Source organism: Pseudorca crassidens, chromosome 15 (assembly GCF_039906515.1).
Source record: "Pseudorca crassidens isolate mPseCra1 chromosome 15, mPseCra1.hap1, whole genome shotgun sequence".
Taxonomy (NCBI): domain Eukaryota; kingdom Metazoa; phylum Chordata; class Mammalia; order Artiodactyla; family Delphinidae; genus Pseudorca; species Pseudorca crassidens.
The window spans coordinates 6,900,116-6,915,214 of NC_090310.1; the positions used below are offsets into that span (position 1 = coordinate 6,900,116).

The 15,099-nt window shown below is 57.4% G+C and overlaps 1 protein-coding gene across 6 annotated transcripts; it reads right to left on the minus strand.

Moving 5' to 3' along the window:
* Positions 1-1,456: 1,456 nt before the first annotated feature.
* Positions 1,457-14,980, minus strand: TFR2 (transferrin receptor 2). 6 transcript variants are annotated; one of them, XM_067705759.1, is made up of 20 exons: positions 14,946-14,980; positions 13,805-13,864; positions 13,310-13,562; positions 13,023-13,209; positions 10,039-10,179; positions 9,847-9,958; positions 9,624-9,746; positions 9,116-9,232; positions 8,847-8,986; positions 8,316-8,479; positions 7,512-7,631; positions 6,787-6,869; positions 6,644-6,707; positions 6,488-6,555; positions 6,329-6,405; positions 6,152-6,236; positions 5,836-6,063; positions 5,343-5,483; positions 2,626-2,774; positions 1,457-2,208 (listed from the first exon to the last, which is right to left on the minus strand). In XM_067705759.1, the coding sequence occupies exons 2-20, from the start codon at positions 13,835-13,837 to the stop codon at positions 1,962-1,964; spliced, it is 2,532 nt and encodes an 843-aa protein (XP_067561860.1). In that variant the 5' UTR covers positions 13,838-13,864; positions 14,946-14,980; the 3' UTR covers positions 1,457-1,961. The 6 variants fall into 6 exon arrangements, with proteins under 6 accessions (XP_067561860.1, XP_067561861.1, XP_067561859.1 ...); XM_067705760.1 differs by lacking the exon at positions 14,946-14,980 and having other exon boundaries at positions 7,522-7,605; positions 13,805-14,531; XM_067705758.1 differs by lacking the exon at positions 14,946-14,980 and having other exon boundaries at positions 13,805-14,529.
* Positions 14,981-15,099: the final 119 nt, after the last annotated feature.

Sequence of the window (15,099 nt, forward strand, 5' to 3'; positions counted from 1 at the left end):
GTAACGTTCATTCACAGATTCTGGGTATTAGGATGTGGACATCTTTGTCCAGAACTTTATTCTGTCTACTACAGGGAACAAATGGACAAGGTGGAGAAGGGCTGAGAAACAACTTTGGGAAATTTGTTCTGGACAGTATGTCAGGGAAGTAAGGTGTCGAGGAGGCTTCTGACCCCTAGTCCAGGCTCCTGAGAACCCACCAAGTACGACTCAGGGAGGTAAGGAGGAGGCAGTTTCATCTTGGAACCCAGGAGCATCCCAAGCCGTAAACTAAGAAGTCTTCACTTCCCAGCATCTGAGGAGCAGGCTAGGACCTCTCACGCCATACTGGGAGCAAGAGAGGACCAGGAGCCTGAGAGGCGGACCCTAGGATTTATGCAGCTGCCGGGAAGAACGAGGGCCATAGCCTCCTGAGACCATGATTAAAGGTAAGGTGGTGGCAGCAGCACCTGTAATTCCCTGCTCTCCTGCAGCTTCCACCTCAGTGGACGACAATTGGCCAAAGGGGACCCAAGAGGGGAGAGAGGTCCCAGGCTGGGCTAATATAATGGCTGTGTAATCAGTGCAGTCTCACAGGGCTCTGTGCTCCAAATGGGGCCCTGTGCTTAGGGGTTAGTGCCCTGCGGTCTCTATCTTGAAATTCTTAATGATTTCACCTCTGAATTTGTGTTTTGGAAGTGCAGCCCAATGAGACAGTGGAGCATGTGCTGGGGGTCCTGCCTCCCCTGGATGGGTTCTCACCTGTTGGCTCCCTGCCCCCACCCAACCACAGCTGCCACCTTCCTTCCCCAGTAGGGACCTGGGCGCAGGCACACGGAGGGTCCAGGTCTGGGTCTGGGTCAGGGTTGGGCACATGTGCTATCTGTAGCAAGTCATGGGGCAGAACCCTGCGTGCCTAAGGGGATCTGCCCCAGAGTATTTCCTTGTCTCAGGGATCTGGACATTAAATAACAACTTAAAAACCACCATGACAGGTTGAGAGACTGTGGAAGAAAGAAAAAAGCTTCGTTCTTGCTTTTTAAAAACAAATTTTTTTTGGCTGTGCCTTATAACATGCGGGATCTTAGCTCCATGACCAGGGATTGAACCCACACCCCCTGCACTGGGAGTGTGAAGTCTTAAACACCGGACCACCAGGGAAATCTTGCTTTTTGAACAAAAGGCCCCACATTTTCATTTTGTACCAGGCCTTGCAAATTACGTAGCCGTCCCTGGTCCCAGGAGAAGGTACAGAGCCAGCCCCCCACCCATGGTGGTCTTTGGAGAAGGGCCCTCCTTATTTCCTCAGGCAGTTTCCTTAGTTCCTTAGGTAACGGGAACAGCTCTTTAACCCATGGAGACAGCATTCCCACTTGCATCCTCTCTGGCCTCTTCTGCCCAACCCTTCCCTAGCTCTCAAGGGAGGGATGATTGGGTGAGGTGAGGGTGAGGAAGACGCATAAAAGTGCCCGTAAACAACAGATGCCACAGGTGGTTTATTGAGGTTCAAACCCCAGCCCCTCCCACTGCACGACATGGGTTGGCCATAAAGTTATGGTCGCAGCAGATCTTTCCCACCAAGAAGGCTGGCCAGGTCCCCGGAAACCTTCCAGAGTGGTCTCTAGCTGTAGAGGGGGGACCCTGCTCCTGAAGAGGAAGGGGCTGTGATTGAGAGAGCAGATGCTGCTCCCTGATTAGCTGACAGTATGACCATCCCATTATGGAAGGCACTGCTCACCTACTCCTACGTTGCAGGGCCTGGGGTGTGTGGGGGTCTGCGCTGGCGTCATTGCTGGGGCCCTTGGAGGTACGGTAAGGGCTAAAAATGAGTCAGCAATGGGAGGTGGTGCACAGGCATCTCGGTCACCCAGAAATCACTCGAAGGGAGAGCAGGCGCTCTCGGCAGGGGTCAGGGGCATGTGCCGTGACCCCACCATACCACGGGCCTCAGAAGTTGTTATCGATGTTCCAGACGTCCCCGCTCAGCGCGTTGGCTGCCCCCTGCAGCGTCCAGGTGAGCAGGGCCAGCTGGCGCCGGAAGCGGCTCTCCTGGAAGCCCGGGCCCCGCGCCACCTGGGCCTCCTCCCCAAGGGCCCCAGGGCCACTCGAGCGCAGCAGCCGCACGTGGTCCACCAGGGCACCCAGTGTGTGGTCTCCGCGACCCAGGAAGATGTGGCGGAACGGTGAGTCGGCCGCCGACACGTACTGGGACAGGAAGTAGAACTCCACCTGCGCCGAGAAGGGGATGTGGTTGGAGCCCGAACACCAGTTCCAGACCAACCTTGGGACCTCACGCGCGCTTAATAAATATTGTTGAGCAGCCTCTTTAAGTCCCACCTCCCTTCGGCCACCCAATCAGGAATGGTCGTTCTGTAACGTCATCAGTAGTCAGGTAGGATGCGTCCTCCCACTGTGTTTTGGGTTGGATCCCTTTCTTTCTACCCCTTGAGCTTCCAAGCCTGCATCTTTCTTCCTCACCCATTCACTTCCCTGCCCAAAGCCTCAAAGAACCGTCTATCGTCCTGCTGTTCCTCACCTCCCCATACCCCAGTCATTCCTGCCCACCTGCGTGAATGCCCACGACCCAGAGTCAAACGACAAGGGGACAGGCCAGCCCTGATGAAGTGCCTGACTCTGGGTCCTCACCCTCTTGACTCAGATGCTGTTGGTTTTTCCTGAGATGGCCGCGCTCCCAGCCCAGTTCTCCCACCTCTCTGCCAGCCTCTCCGGTTCCTTCTGTTCCCACCTGTGGGCAGGCCCAGGGTTCGACCTCTACTTTCTTCTCTTCTCATTACCTACAATCCAATGGTTTTCAACCCTGGCTGCACATTAGAATCACTTGAGGAAGATTTTAAAATTACCATTGCGTGGGTGCCACCCCAGCAGAATCAGAATCTCTAGGGGTGGTCTCACACACTCATGTCTCTTAAGTCCTCCACCTTTCACTCAGAGAGCTCATCCATGCCCCTGGCTTCAACTGGGACCTCATGGGGACAACTGCCAAGTCTACTCCACAAATCATCGCCTGGAATCCTATCCCCCAGTCTGCTGGACCTCCCCACTGGGGTAGGGGGTACCCAGCCACAGCCTCACACACATGTAGACACCAACTTCTTCCAAAACCTGACCTTCGCACCCACCTTCCCTCATGAGCACCATGGCGTACCCCAGGTGCCAGGCTCTCAACCTCAAAGGTGAATAAGAGTTGGGTGGACACAGGGTCAGACTTTGGTTTCCAGTTTCTCTTTGGGATCAGACTGCCTGGTCCTTAATTTCAGCTTCACCACTTACTGTGTGATTTTGAATAAGTCACTTAGCCTCTCTGAGCCTCAGTTACTGTGTACAATAATAGCAAACTCACAGGATTTGGAGGAGTCCTACGGGAGGAAGTGAAGTGAAGCCTTAGCACGTGATAGCCCTCCATAAATGGTAGCTGCTATTATTATTCTCCTCCTCTTCCCTCAACACCCAGTCCGTCCATTTTTCCTTCCAAATGTCGCACACCAGCTCAATCCCCTCACCCACCCAGAGCTCAGCTATCACTAACTTCATTCCCTTTTCAAGCCATTTACACTCTGGCCAGGTATTTCCTAAAATTCCACTTTGCCCACATCACTGGCCTGCTCGAAAACCTTCCAACTTTCCTTGATGCCCAGACCCTCAAAACCCAGACATCCTTTTTTTTTTTTTTTTTTTTTTGTCTTGCCATGTGGCATGCGGGGATCTTAGTTCCCTGACCAGGGATCGAACCCGTACCCCCTGCAGTGGAAGCGAGGAGTCTTAACCACTGGACCACCAGGGAAGTCCCAGAACCCAAACTTCTTATACTGGCATTCAAGTCTCCCCATAGTTGATCCCTAACCCACTCCTCTCCACTCCTCCACAGGGCTTCTGTTCTGGCTCTGCTGGTCTACACACTACTCCCAAGGAAAGCCAGGCCTAGTGCACTGCCATGCCCTTATTCTTGGTGTCTCCATCCTGAAATATGCTCTTTTTGCACCAACCCAAGTTCTGTCTGTTCCTCAAGACCCACATTATAGTCTAAAGCAGGGGTCAGCAAACATTTTTTGGAAAAAGCCAGATCGTAACTATTGTAGGCTTTGCAGGCCACACTGCTTCTGTTGCAACTACTCAACTTTGCTGCTGTAGCACACAGGCAGCCACACACAATAGAAAAATCAACGAGCATGGCTGTGTTAAAATAAAACTTCATTTACAAAAACAGGTGGCAAGCCAGATTTGGCCTGCTGGCTAGTTTACCAACCCCTGGGTTAGAACCACAAAGTTCCCTGGGTCTGGCCCAGCCCTGTTTGAGGTTCTGAAGCCCTGCATCTTTTACTCTCCAGCCCTGAGTCTGAATCGTGTCCCTTACACACAGAGGCCCTTTATCCCTTGGTGGGCACATTGCAACTTGAGGGATAGGGTGAGGGGGTGTCTTTTTTTGTCTCTAGAGTCTGGCACAGCAGGGGTTAAAGCAAGATCTGTGAATGAGCATGAATCGCCCATTCCAGGAGAAAGGAGCCAGGACCAAAGAGCAAGATGGGTGGGCTTGCGAACAGAAAGACGGTATGAGTGATGCCAAGGGAAGCAGGCAGGGACACAACAGGAAAAAGGAGGGGGGAGAAAGAACAAGACCTTCCCAAACCGCGCATGTGTACACTGCGGGGTCCCGGTTCACCCCACACTCACTGAGGATGGCCCTGCTTATCATTTTGCCCTATAGACTTTTCCCCTCGCCTACAGTCCCTACCCACCCATTTCCAGAGATCAAAGGGCCGCAGGGTTGAGTTCTTGGGGTAAGGAAATGGAAGGAAGAGGATGGGTTGGAACTGGAGCTGGGGTGCAGGCTGCAGGAGGGAATAATAATCTTGTATAACTTTCACATGACACTTCCTCCAGGCAGCCTTTCTGGGTTCCATCCATCTCACCAGAAGTAACAGAGCTCTCTACGCTCTGAATTGTTTACACCATTTGCATCTCCCAAGCCATAATCCTGTGCCTCTTAGACCATGGACCACCGTGGACATGCTTCTTCTCTCCAGAAGGGAGAGGAGGCGGTGGGTAACCGGAGGGGGCGCGGTTGTCCCAGTTCTGCCATTCGGTGGCCGGGCGACTGTGGCTAAGGGGCTGACCCTCCCTGTCTCATCACTTTGCGGGCCCGCCTCTGTGGTCGCTCCAGCTTGACGGGTCTGTGAGCAAAGCACTGTGAGTCCAGGACTGGGAACGCCCCGAAGACAGGTACAAATGAAAGCGGAACGAGGGTAGGACAGCTCACTGGCGCAGGGCCGAAAGGAGGGGCCCCACGCCGCCGGAAGAGGGCGGGGCGGCGCCGCCGGCCGCGGCCGGGCTGGGCGGGGCCTCACCCGCATAATGCGCACGTTGTACATGCGCGTCAGTCTCTCGTCGCTCTCCTCCGAGCTGTAGATCTCCTTCCGCAGCTTCTCGGCCGCCCGGATGTAGTCCCCCCGCGCCGAGTACACCCACTGGAGGGTCAGCCCGCGGGCCTGAGGGCGAAGGCGCGGGCTGGAGCCAGCGGCAGGGGCCATGACCCTGGCCTAGGGTGGAGGTCCAGGTGCTGGGGGACGGAGCTGGGACCCCGGGCCTGGCAGGAGTGGGGAGGTATAGGGGGACAGAATGCTGGGGGCAGAATGAAGGGAGAGAGAAGACCTGTGCTGTTGGGCGGGTGCTAGCTGGGTCCTAGGGGCTTAGTGACTGGGGCAGGAGTAAAGGGGCCAGGTTGCCAGAGGGGCCCTAGGCCAAGGGGAGAGGGGCCAGATCCCCTGGCCCGGGCAGCACTTTAATGGGATATAGCACCCCCCACCGCCAGAAGCCGGGAGCAGGGTTGGCGTCTTGGACCTTGAGGTCCCCAGAGAACTCATTGAGGCTGCCAATGTGCCTGAGGACCACATCCCCATAGCGGCCGAAGTCGAGGGGCAGGAGGTGATCGTGGCTGAGCCGGATGAGGAGCTGCCCGGCGAGCTGGGCCACAGCCTGGGCCACGGCAGGCAGGCGGCCCCGCAGTACCCTGTGCAGGTTCTCATAGGTGTCGTCCTTCGTGTGCAGGAACGGGTACATCGGGCCATCCTGCCGGGACAGGGCGGAGGCTGGCGCGCGGGCACAGTGCGAACAGGCCCAGGGGCTGCTGTTCTGGGGCAGGGCCCGGAAGTCTCACCTCCATGAAGGAGAACTCAACGGCAGGGACCCCCGCAAAGGCCGTGAAGGAATAGGCACTGCTGTCCATGGGCAGCGGCCGGATCCTGGGGATGGGCAGGTTGGAGCGCTGTGTGGGTTCAGGGTCCCCCCACATATCCCCCCCAGCTCTCTTCCCTCCCTTCCCTGCCCAACTTACACCTCAGCTTCCCAGCTGTGATTGTTGAACACCACCTGCTCGAAGAGGGTCTGCCCACTGCGGTTAGGAGAGTCCACCTGGGGGCAGGGTGGGGGGCACCAGTCAGGCTCTGGCGGCCACCAGCTTCCCTTCATCCCCCACTGCTGGCCAGGCTCTTACCTGCTTTAGGATGTTCTCGATGAGGCTGATCAGAAGGGGGCTGGTCTTGGCGTGGAACTTGTCATCCCCTGCGGAGAGGGATGCCGGGCTCAAGGCTTGGCCCGGAGGGCAGGGTGCACCAGAGGGGGCCCAGGTGGTGGCACTGCCCCTGCTCACCCAGCACTGCGTTGTCCAGGCTCACATAGACTACGGCTTTGAGGTGCAGCACGCTGAGGTAGCCCTGTGGGTGTGGGGTGTGGAGTATGAAATCCCCCTGCCTCTCCCCACTGCCTGACTACCTGCCCAGGACCCCAGGTTACCTCCAGCCACTCCATGGAGCCCACACTCCCAAAGTCACCACCATCCCAGCTGATGAAGAGAAGACTTCTGCGGGGCCGGAAGCCTGGTGGTGGGGGGGGGGAAGGAGGGAGGATGGGCTTGGCTGGGGGCCAGGCAAAGACTCACCTCTTTGTCTTCCTCTGTCCTGGTCCCCTGGGATCTCTCCTTCCCTCCCATCAAGCCACCATCCCAGCCCATCTCACCCGGGTCTGCCCTGACTCAGCTGTGTCAGTGACGGGGATTGCTTACATAGGGAATCTCCTGCTTAATCTTCACTCAGACATGGACTATTAGTACTTTCATGTTTAAATGAGGAAATGGGGCTTCCCTGGTGGCGCAGTGGTTGAGAGTCCACCTGCCGATGCAGGGGACACGGGTTCGTGCCCCGGTCCGGGAAGATCCCACATGCCGCGGAGCGGCTGGGCCCGTGAGCCATGGCCGCTGAGCCTGCGCGTCCGGAGCCTGTGCTCCGCAACGGGAGAGGCCACAACAGTGAGAGGCCCGCGTACCGCAAAAAAAAAAAAAAAGAGGAAATGGAGGTGAAGTGACTTGCCCAGGGCCACACAGCCAGGACACGGAGGAGCCAGGTTTGGAGCCCAGGTCTCAGTGGCCACCCTCCAGCCTGTGCTTGTAACTGCCTCTCTGCCCTGTCCTAGCTCAGACCACAGCCCCAGCTGCCCGGCCCAGGCCCAGACCCTGACCTTACCATTGCTCACCATGGAGGAAAAGGTCCGCACCAGCTCCAGCAGTATGGCGGTCCCCACGGCGGACCTGGCTGCTCCTGGGCCCCATGCATCCCTCTGGGCCCCAATGACAACATAGTGATCTGGGGGAGGGGATGTTGGGGCCCACCTCTTACATGGGCAGAACCCAGAGGCTTCTCCCTTGACCCTGGGAGGGTCCATTTCTGCAGGACCCTCACATCTCTGCAGCCCCAGCCCTGCAATCCCTGCTGCCCCTAAAGAGAGTTCCTCTCCTCCCCTTGGCCCTTCCTGGGTGGGCTGCTCCTTCATCACATTGCCTGGGGTCATTCTGGGCTCCATTACCTGCCTGATCGGGGTGCCCCTCTGTTCACAAAGTCCTGACAGGTTTAAAGTCTCTCTAACCCTTCCCACTCACACTCCCACCACCAGCATCCTCATCTGAGCCTCATCACAGGCCTCCCTGTGCCTCTTCCTTCAGTGCTTCTAGGTACCACACTCTTTGGCTCAAGAACCCAATTTGATTCCCCACTGTTATCCACAACAAGTTATGCTTGAAAGGTTCATCTATCTAGTCTGACCTCCCTTTCATGCTGTAACATCACCCAACTTACGCTTGCTCACCTCTGGTGCTAGGGAACTCACTACTGTGCAGAACTGCCCATTCTGTCTTGGGACAGCTTCAACCGTGAGGTCTCCTCACTGCCACCCCCTCAGTTCCAGCCCATCCCCAACTTGCCAGCCTCCCTCCCTGCTAACCCCAGCTCCCCTGCTGCAGGGTGTGGGTGACGCTGGATAAGCAGGCACACCTGGCTCTGAGCGGCCCTCGATGCAGCCAAAGATGTTGCTGATGGGGGTGGAGGCCCTGTGGTTGTTGACCCCTAGGTGCAGGCCTGGCCCAGGGCCCAGGCGATAAGGGGAGACTGGGAGGTGCCCCTGCCATTCCTGGGGGGCCACAGGGCCTTCAAGCTTCCTGGGGAGGGGTAGAGCAGAAAGGGTTAGAAGTGGCAGAGAGTCCCAGGCTATAGAAGAGCCCAAAGCCCCCACTTCACTCTTTCTCTCCCTCACACCCTCTGGCTCCAGCTCTCTGCATCTGTACTCTGCCTGAGGGGCCAGTGCAGCCAGGGCTGCCTTGGACAGTTGTGCAGGTTGTGTCCTGCTCAAGAGTGCCCAGCAGAGGTGGGTGTGATATCCAGCTGGAGCTCCACTCACCAAATGGCAAGAGGCCATGCCCACCCAGAAGAGCCACCTTGTTCTGGTTCACCCAAAGGCACCTTACGGGCTAGCTGCAGCCTACCTCTCCCTGCCTCCTCCCCTCCTGGTCCCCACATGGCCCCCACCTCAGTAGGAGGGAGGCAGTGTCCGCGCTGATGGGCTGGGCTGGGATGCTGGGGAGGCCCGAGGACTGGACCGGAGGGAACTGGGTTTGATTGAAGGAAGGGAAGCCAGGTGTGTAGGGATCTCCTGTTCCCAGGTGCACCTGTGGGGAGAGGGTTGCCCACACTGAAACTGTGAGCTGGGCTCCCCAGAATAGGGCGCCAGCCTCATCCTAGGCAGGCTGTGCAGCCCTGGGACCACAGGAAGGCACTACTGGCTCCCCGAGACTCACATGTCCATACACAGCCCGGTGGCTGGACAGGCTAAGCTTGTGTGGGCCCTGGGAGAAGTCTGCCGGGTCCGGGTATATGAGCACTCCTTGGGCCCCAAAGTCCTGGGCACTGGCCACCTGGGGAAGGGAGGTGGCTAAAGGACCCCTTCTCCCAGAGAAAACGGATTTATAAAGGCTGAAGGAGCAAGTGAAAGTGGAATGGCACGGCCTCTGATCAGCCGTGGATCCACAGAGAGGCTGTGGCACCCCCTGGACCTCGCCTTCTGCCCTCCCGCAGTGCCTCGGCAGCCCCCAGACCTCACTGTACCCCACATCCCCTCCTGTTTCTGTTCCCCACCCCAACCTCCTGATTTTGTTCCCTGCCAACGGTTTCTTACGACCCATTTGGTTCTTCCTTTTCTCTCTGTGACCGCCTCCTAGACGCTTCCTATTTGCCGCCATCCGATCCCCGGACTTCCCAGCCGGCACCCTCCCCGCTCCGCCCCAACCCGCATCCAGGGTCCCTCACCTTCTGGGCAAAGTTGATCACCCCCAAGCGCACCAGCAGGAGGCGCCCCTTCGGCTCCACGCCCCGGGCCCGCAGGTCCTGCAGGTCCTCCGGCCGCCCGTAGTGGGCGTACACCAGCTCTCCCTGGGGAGGAGGATGGGGAGGGCAGTGAGGCGCGCCCCTGCTCCGCCGCCAGGGAAAGTGCACGCTGCCCCATCCTGGGGACCGGGCAGGAGGCGCTCACCGTGGCGTTGCCCGTGGCGCTGTAGGGGCAGTAAACGTCCGGGTCCTCCAGTGGCAGCTGCTCCCCATGCTTCCCGGCGGCATCCACCCAGTGCAGGGCGTTGGGGTGAGCCCTGAGGAGCGGGGGTGGTGAGCGACCCACCCACAGGCCGCCCACCCCTCCTCGCCCCCCAACCCCACCCCATGCACTCACGGGTCCGGGAACTGCAGCCCCACGTAGTGCGTGTCCATCCACACGTGGTCCAGCTTCTGGCTCAAGAGCACCGCGCGGAGGTCCTGAACCAGGGCTGCCATCCCGGCCGAGCCGGCTACCCTTTCCCGAAGGCTGGTTTGCCTGCGCAGGGAGAGGGGGGATTGGGGCGCAGGAGGAGAGAGGGGCAGGGACTTCTGGGGACCTGGAGGAGAGGGCGGGAGCAGGGGAAGGATGCCAGAGGTGTGGGGTGGCCCCAGCCCCGGGCAGTGAGGGGCTCTTAAGGCTCTCCTGCCATCACTACCAGGGTTGCGCTGGAGGGTCTCCAGGGCCTCCTTCTGCTGAAACCTCAGCTTCTGATAGCCAGGGGTCCTGTCCACCACCCCTTAGGTTTTTCACAGGTCAGGCCAAACTCACCAGTCTACCTACTGTCCCCTCCACACATACACAAACTAGCCTGTGCTTTGCCCCAGGCATGAAAACACTTTTCTTCCAAAGGGCTATCTGGGCAGAGGTGAGGGGCCCTGCATCTCTCTCATCCTCCAGCTGGGCCTAATGGAGACACCTTGCACCAAGGTTGCCGGTGGAATCTGGGGTCACTTGTCTGGTTGGAGACCTCACCCTGTCTTCTTCCACAGTCACCACCTAACTAGCCAGCCTGCTGTCACTGGAACGCTCCCTGATCTTCCATTTGCCTGTGCCAGCACGGCCCCTGCATGGCCTCTCTCTCAACCAGCTCCACCTGTGCTCTTTCCATGGCAAACAAACTTCCCTTCTCAGCATCAGCACCGAATACCCCTTCTACCTTTTGCCTTGGCAGAAACCTGGCTGTCCCTTGGGAGGCCAGGTCTCCTTCGGGACATGTGAAAAAAGCAGCTCAGGCTCTCATACCACCCAGGCCCAGAGAGGAGGTGTGCTTCTGGCTCCACTGTTCACGTTTCTGACCACGAAACTCTCTTCCGTCAAAGTCCCTGCCATCCAGCAGTCCCACCCTCTGTCCTTCCTCGCTGCTGTTATCTTTTAGCCAATTGGTCACTTAGCCACTTTCAGTGAAGACTTTGGCATCTGGCCAGCCACTTCCCTGGCCACATCCTGGATCTTGTCCCCAGAACTCCATCTCTGGAATACTGATCCAATTTACTGAACACCTACTAAGCGCTAGGCATGGTGGTAGGTGCTGGAGACTGCAAGATAAATAGGACACAGTTTATCATATAAATCTTAAAAGTTCCAGAATCTCACTCCCTGACCGGAGCTTTTCAGGTTGGAACTCACTCCCTTAGTCTCACTATACCTGTTCTGCAACTCCTTGGAGCACTCCACACTGTCCAATTTCTCCATGTCTATCAGCTCCTCCCTGGTTTCCCTTCCTTCCCCAACCAACCTAGAGTCATACATCACCTCATTGCCCACTCCCTCTCACTGCTCCCGTCTTGCCTCCCTGCCCTTTGATGGCATCCACAGTGCCACCCCCCACCCCCGTAGATCTGTCAAACCATCTACTTGCTCAGGCTGTACCCAGACTACTAAGTGTTGCTCAACAGAAAAAAAAACAACAAAACCCACCATACATGTAGGGACTTCCCTGGTGGCGCGGTGATTGGGAATCCACCTGCCAATGCAGGGGACACGGGTTCAAGCCCTGGTCCAGGAGGATTCCACATGCTGCAGAGCAACTGAGCCCATGTGCCACAGCTACTGAGCCCACACGCCACAACTACTGAAGCCCATGTGCCTAGAGCCCGTGCTCCACAACAAGAGAAGCCACTGCAATGAGAAGCCCGCACACCACAACGAAGAGTAGCCTCCGCTCTCTGCAACTAGAGAAAGCCCACGCGCAGCAATGAAGACCCGATGCAGCCAAAAATAAATTAATTAATTTAAAAACCAAACCAAAACAAAAAAACATGCACGTTGTTGATGCCACAGATTCAAGCAAAATGGATCCAGCAGTGTATCAACAAATAATAATACACTTCGATCAAGTTTATGTTGATCTCATGAAGACAAGGAAATCTATTAATACAAATGACTACATAAACTTTAAAGAAGAAAAATCGTGATCATATCAATACATTCTGGAAAAATATTTGAAAAAAATTGATTCTTGTTCCTCCTTTCCTGATCATTAAAAAAAAAGAAAAAGTCTCAGTAAGTTAGGAATAGAAGGAAACTTCCTTAATTTGCTTTTAAAAACCTAACTGGGGGAATTCCCTGGCGGTCACTGCCGAGGGCCCGGGTTCCCAAAAAAAAAAAGCGACAATGACAAAGTATTAGAAAAACATTCCTATGAAAGTTAGGAACTAGGCAAGGATATTTACTATCTCATTACCTAAATTCATGTCCTCTCCAATGCAATAATAAATGAAAAAGATATAAAAGATATATGCATTGGAAAAGAAACTATGCGTCTCTCACTAAATATAGATTATATAATTTTCTACTTAGGAAACCCAGGAAAACCCACTGAAGAAATGATTCCTGACCTCTTCTCTGGACCTACCCGAGCAGCTCCATCCCAGTAGGAAAAGGTGACCTCAGCAGGACAAAAGAAATGCTAGCCTGCTCACGCTGGGCTGGCAGACCCCACAGATTGGGGGATGGTCTTTGCCCACACATACATTTGCTTCTTTTTCTGATTCCCTAAGTCCCCCCTTCTCAGAGCCCCCCAGAGCTCCCCACTGCCACAGGTCAAAATCCAAGCGCCTCAACGTGGCATTCAAGACTTTTCTGGGTCTGTCCCACTTCATATGTGGATGCTGGAGCCCTCTGTGCTCATTCAGGCAGCTCCCTCAGCTTCCAAATATGTCATCTGCTGCCCTCCCTCCCCTCAGCTCCAAACGCCTTCTATCCTTCCCAGGACCACTGAACAGGGAGGCCAGGGCGGCAGGTGGAAGGACTCAGGGTCCCGGGTGAAGAGGAAGGGAGGCTGAGTCTGAGCAGATGATGGTTTTTGAGGGCCTGGAATGGGACTGGCTGATCCTCACCTGATGGTATCTTCCAGACGCCCCTCCCCCAGGTGCCGCAGAAACATGGCCTGGAGGTCGCTCCAGTACAACGTGCCCCGGTGGGAGTCCGGGCTCAGCTCATGGTTCATGTCCTCGCTGACCACCATCACGTCATCCCCACATGCCTGGCAGGACCCCCGGAAGACCACGTAGCCCAGGAGGAAGGCTGGTGGGCGGCAAGATGGAGAGTCTCCTTGTGCCCCTCTCTGGACCCCAGATATTTCCCCCAGCCCAGCCCCTCCACTGGGGGTGGGGATGACTCTCACCCCCAGTGAAGATCAGTAGGGCTGTCAGGACCAGGTAGGGGGTGGCTCTTCGTCCTGCTGCTGCCCAGAGTCTGGGGTTTTGCCGAGCTGGTCGAGAGCCCAGGGGCTCGGGGCCCCTCAGCTCCATGGGGAAGAAGTGGGCCGGTGGCTCGGTCCCCTCCTCCCTGTCTTCCTCTTCCTCCTCCAGGGGCCCCTGCTGGGTGCCCTCCACACGCTTGTAGATGGTCTGAGAGGGTCCTGGGGACAACCTTTGCTGTAGGGGCGTGGTGGACATGAAATCGGGGAAAGAGGCCTGGAGGATGGGGAGGAATCTGGCGATAACAGGGTCAGTGACTTCGGGGTGCCATGGGCACAAGGCAGGGGAGAGGGCCCCAAGAAGCAGGCTCGGGGGGAGAGTAGGAGGTAGGGAAGGGGAGGGGCCCGCCTTGGGGTTTGGGAGGGGACTGAGGACCTGGAGAGAAGGCCTAAGGGTCCCCCAGCCCCACGCTATCTTACCGCTCTCTGGAGTAGACCCCAAAGCCGCTCCATGCTCGTGCCCCTCCTGAGCCCTGCAGTCTGTCCCCCACCCCCAGTGATAAACCGTTTGTGGGAGCCCCAAGAGGCCCCTTATCAGCCCTGGCAGGCAGCCTGAGCCCAGGCCCTTCTCTGCCTCCCCCGTCCCAGGGTGGGGGCACAGTCCGGGCTTCAGTTCAGCCTTCCAGACACGAACCCCAGCCCAGGCTAGAGGATGAGGGGCTGTGCCCTCCCCTGCCAATCCCTCTGCAGTCCCACTCCTGCCCTCTTCTTGCAAAACAATCAATTTTTTGGCCTTGGGGCAGACTTTGGCCTCTAGTTCCCGTCAAGGCTGGGGGAGGAGGGCTGATGGCTGGGGAAGGCAGAGATATGGATGCCTCTTCCACCCTCCTGCTTCCTCCCTTCCCAATGTCCTCGGGGACCCCTTCCTAAGCTCCCCACCATGAACACCTCTGCCCCTTCCTCATCTGCCTTGCGGGCTCCCCAATACCCAAGCCCTGTAACACATTAGCTGCCCTCCCAGTGGGATCCTTAGCTGAAGGGGCCACAGTGGTGTGACCTGGGGTTTGGCCTGGCCATGTGGGTGCCTGTCCCGTTGGAATCAGGCTGCAAGGGGGGTCCAGGCTCCTGCTAGCTGCTGGGGAGGGAGGTGCATGGGTGGGAGCACATGGTCAGGCAGGGCCGGTGAGTGCTCCAGGATGGGGATCCTGCCTGGAGTCAGCGATCTGTGGGTCAAGGCCCACCAGGCATCAGTGGAAAGAATCCTGGCCAAGGCACGGGCAGAGCTGGGTAACGTTGGACAAGTGATGGTCCTCCCTGGGCACCTGTGCCTCTTTGGTTACCAGAGGACTTGGACCACACGGGTTTCTATCTCTCTGGGGTCTGGGGACCTCAGAACACAGGCACAAACTACTAAGTTTCACCTACAGTTTCAGGCAGGGGGCAAGGAGCTCTGGAATGGAAGGGCTCAAGGGCCCGCTGTCGGGGTCTTCCTGGGAGACCTCAGTTCCTACCCAAGTTGGGAGAGAAGTTCTGAGCTTCTGGGGAGTACCGGTGCCACATTCCCTGCCCCACTCTTGTCACCGCCTCGCGCCCCGGAAAAGACAGCGCAGTCCCGTCTCACCTGAGCTGTGGGTCCAGGGGTGCTTAAGTGCGGCCTCTCGGGAGGCCCGAGGCCCCGCCCACCCGAGACCCCACCTCCGGCCACGCCCAGGCCACGCCCCTGGGCCGGCTCCTCGGCTCCGCCCCGCCCCTACCGCCGCATCCTCTCTCCGGCT

Bases quoted from the DNA above. Each gene is read 5' to 3' on its own strand.
- TFR2 (XM_067705759.1), bottom strand. From the start codon at position 13,837: ATGGAGCGGCTTTGGGGTCTACTCCAGAGAGCG. The intron at 13,563-13,804 runs GTAAGATAGCGT...ACGCCCCTACAG, and splicing joins GGGGTCTACTCCAGAGAGCG to CAAAGGTTGTCCCCAGGACC. The intron at 6,406-6,487 runs GTAAGAGCCTGG...CCCTGCCCCCAG, and splicing joins TCGAGAACATCCTAAAGCAG to GTGGACTCTCCTAACCGCAG.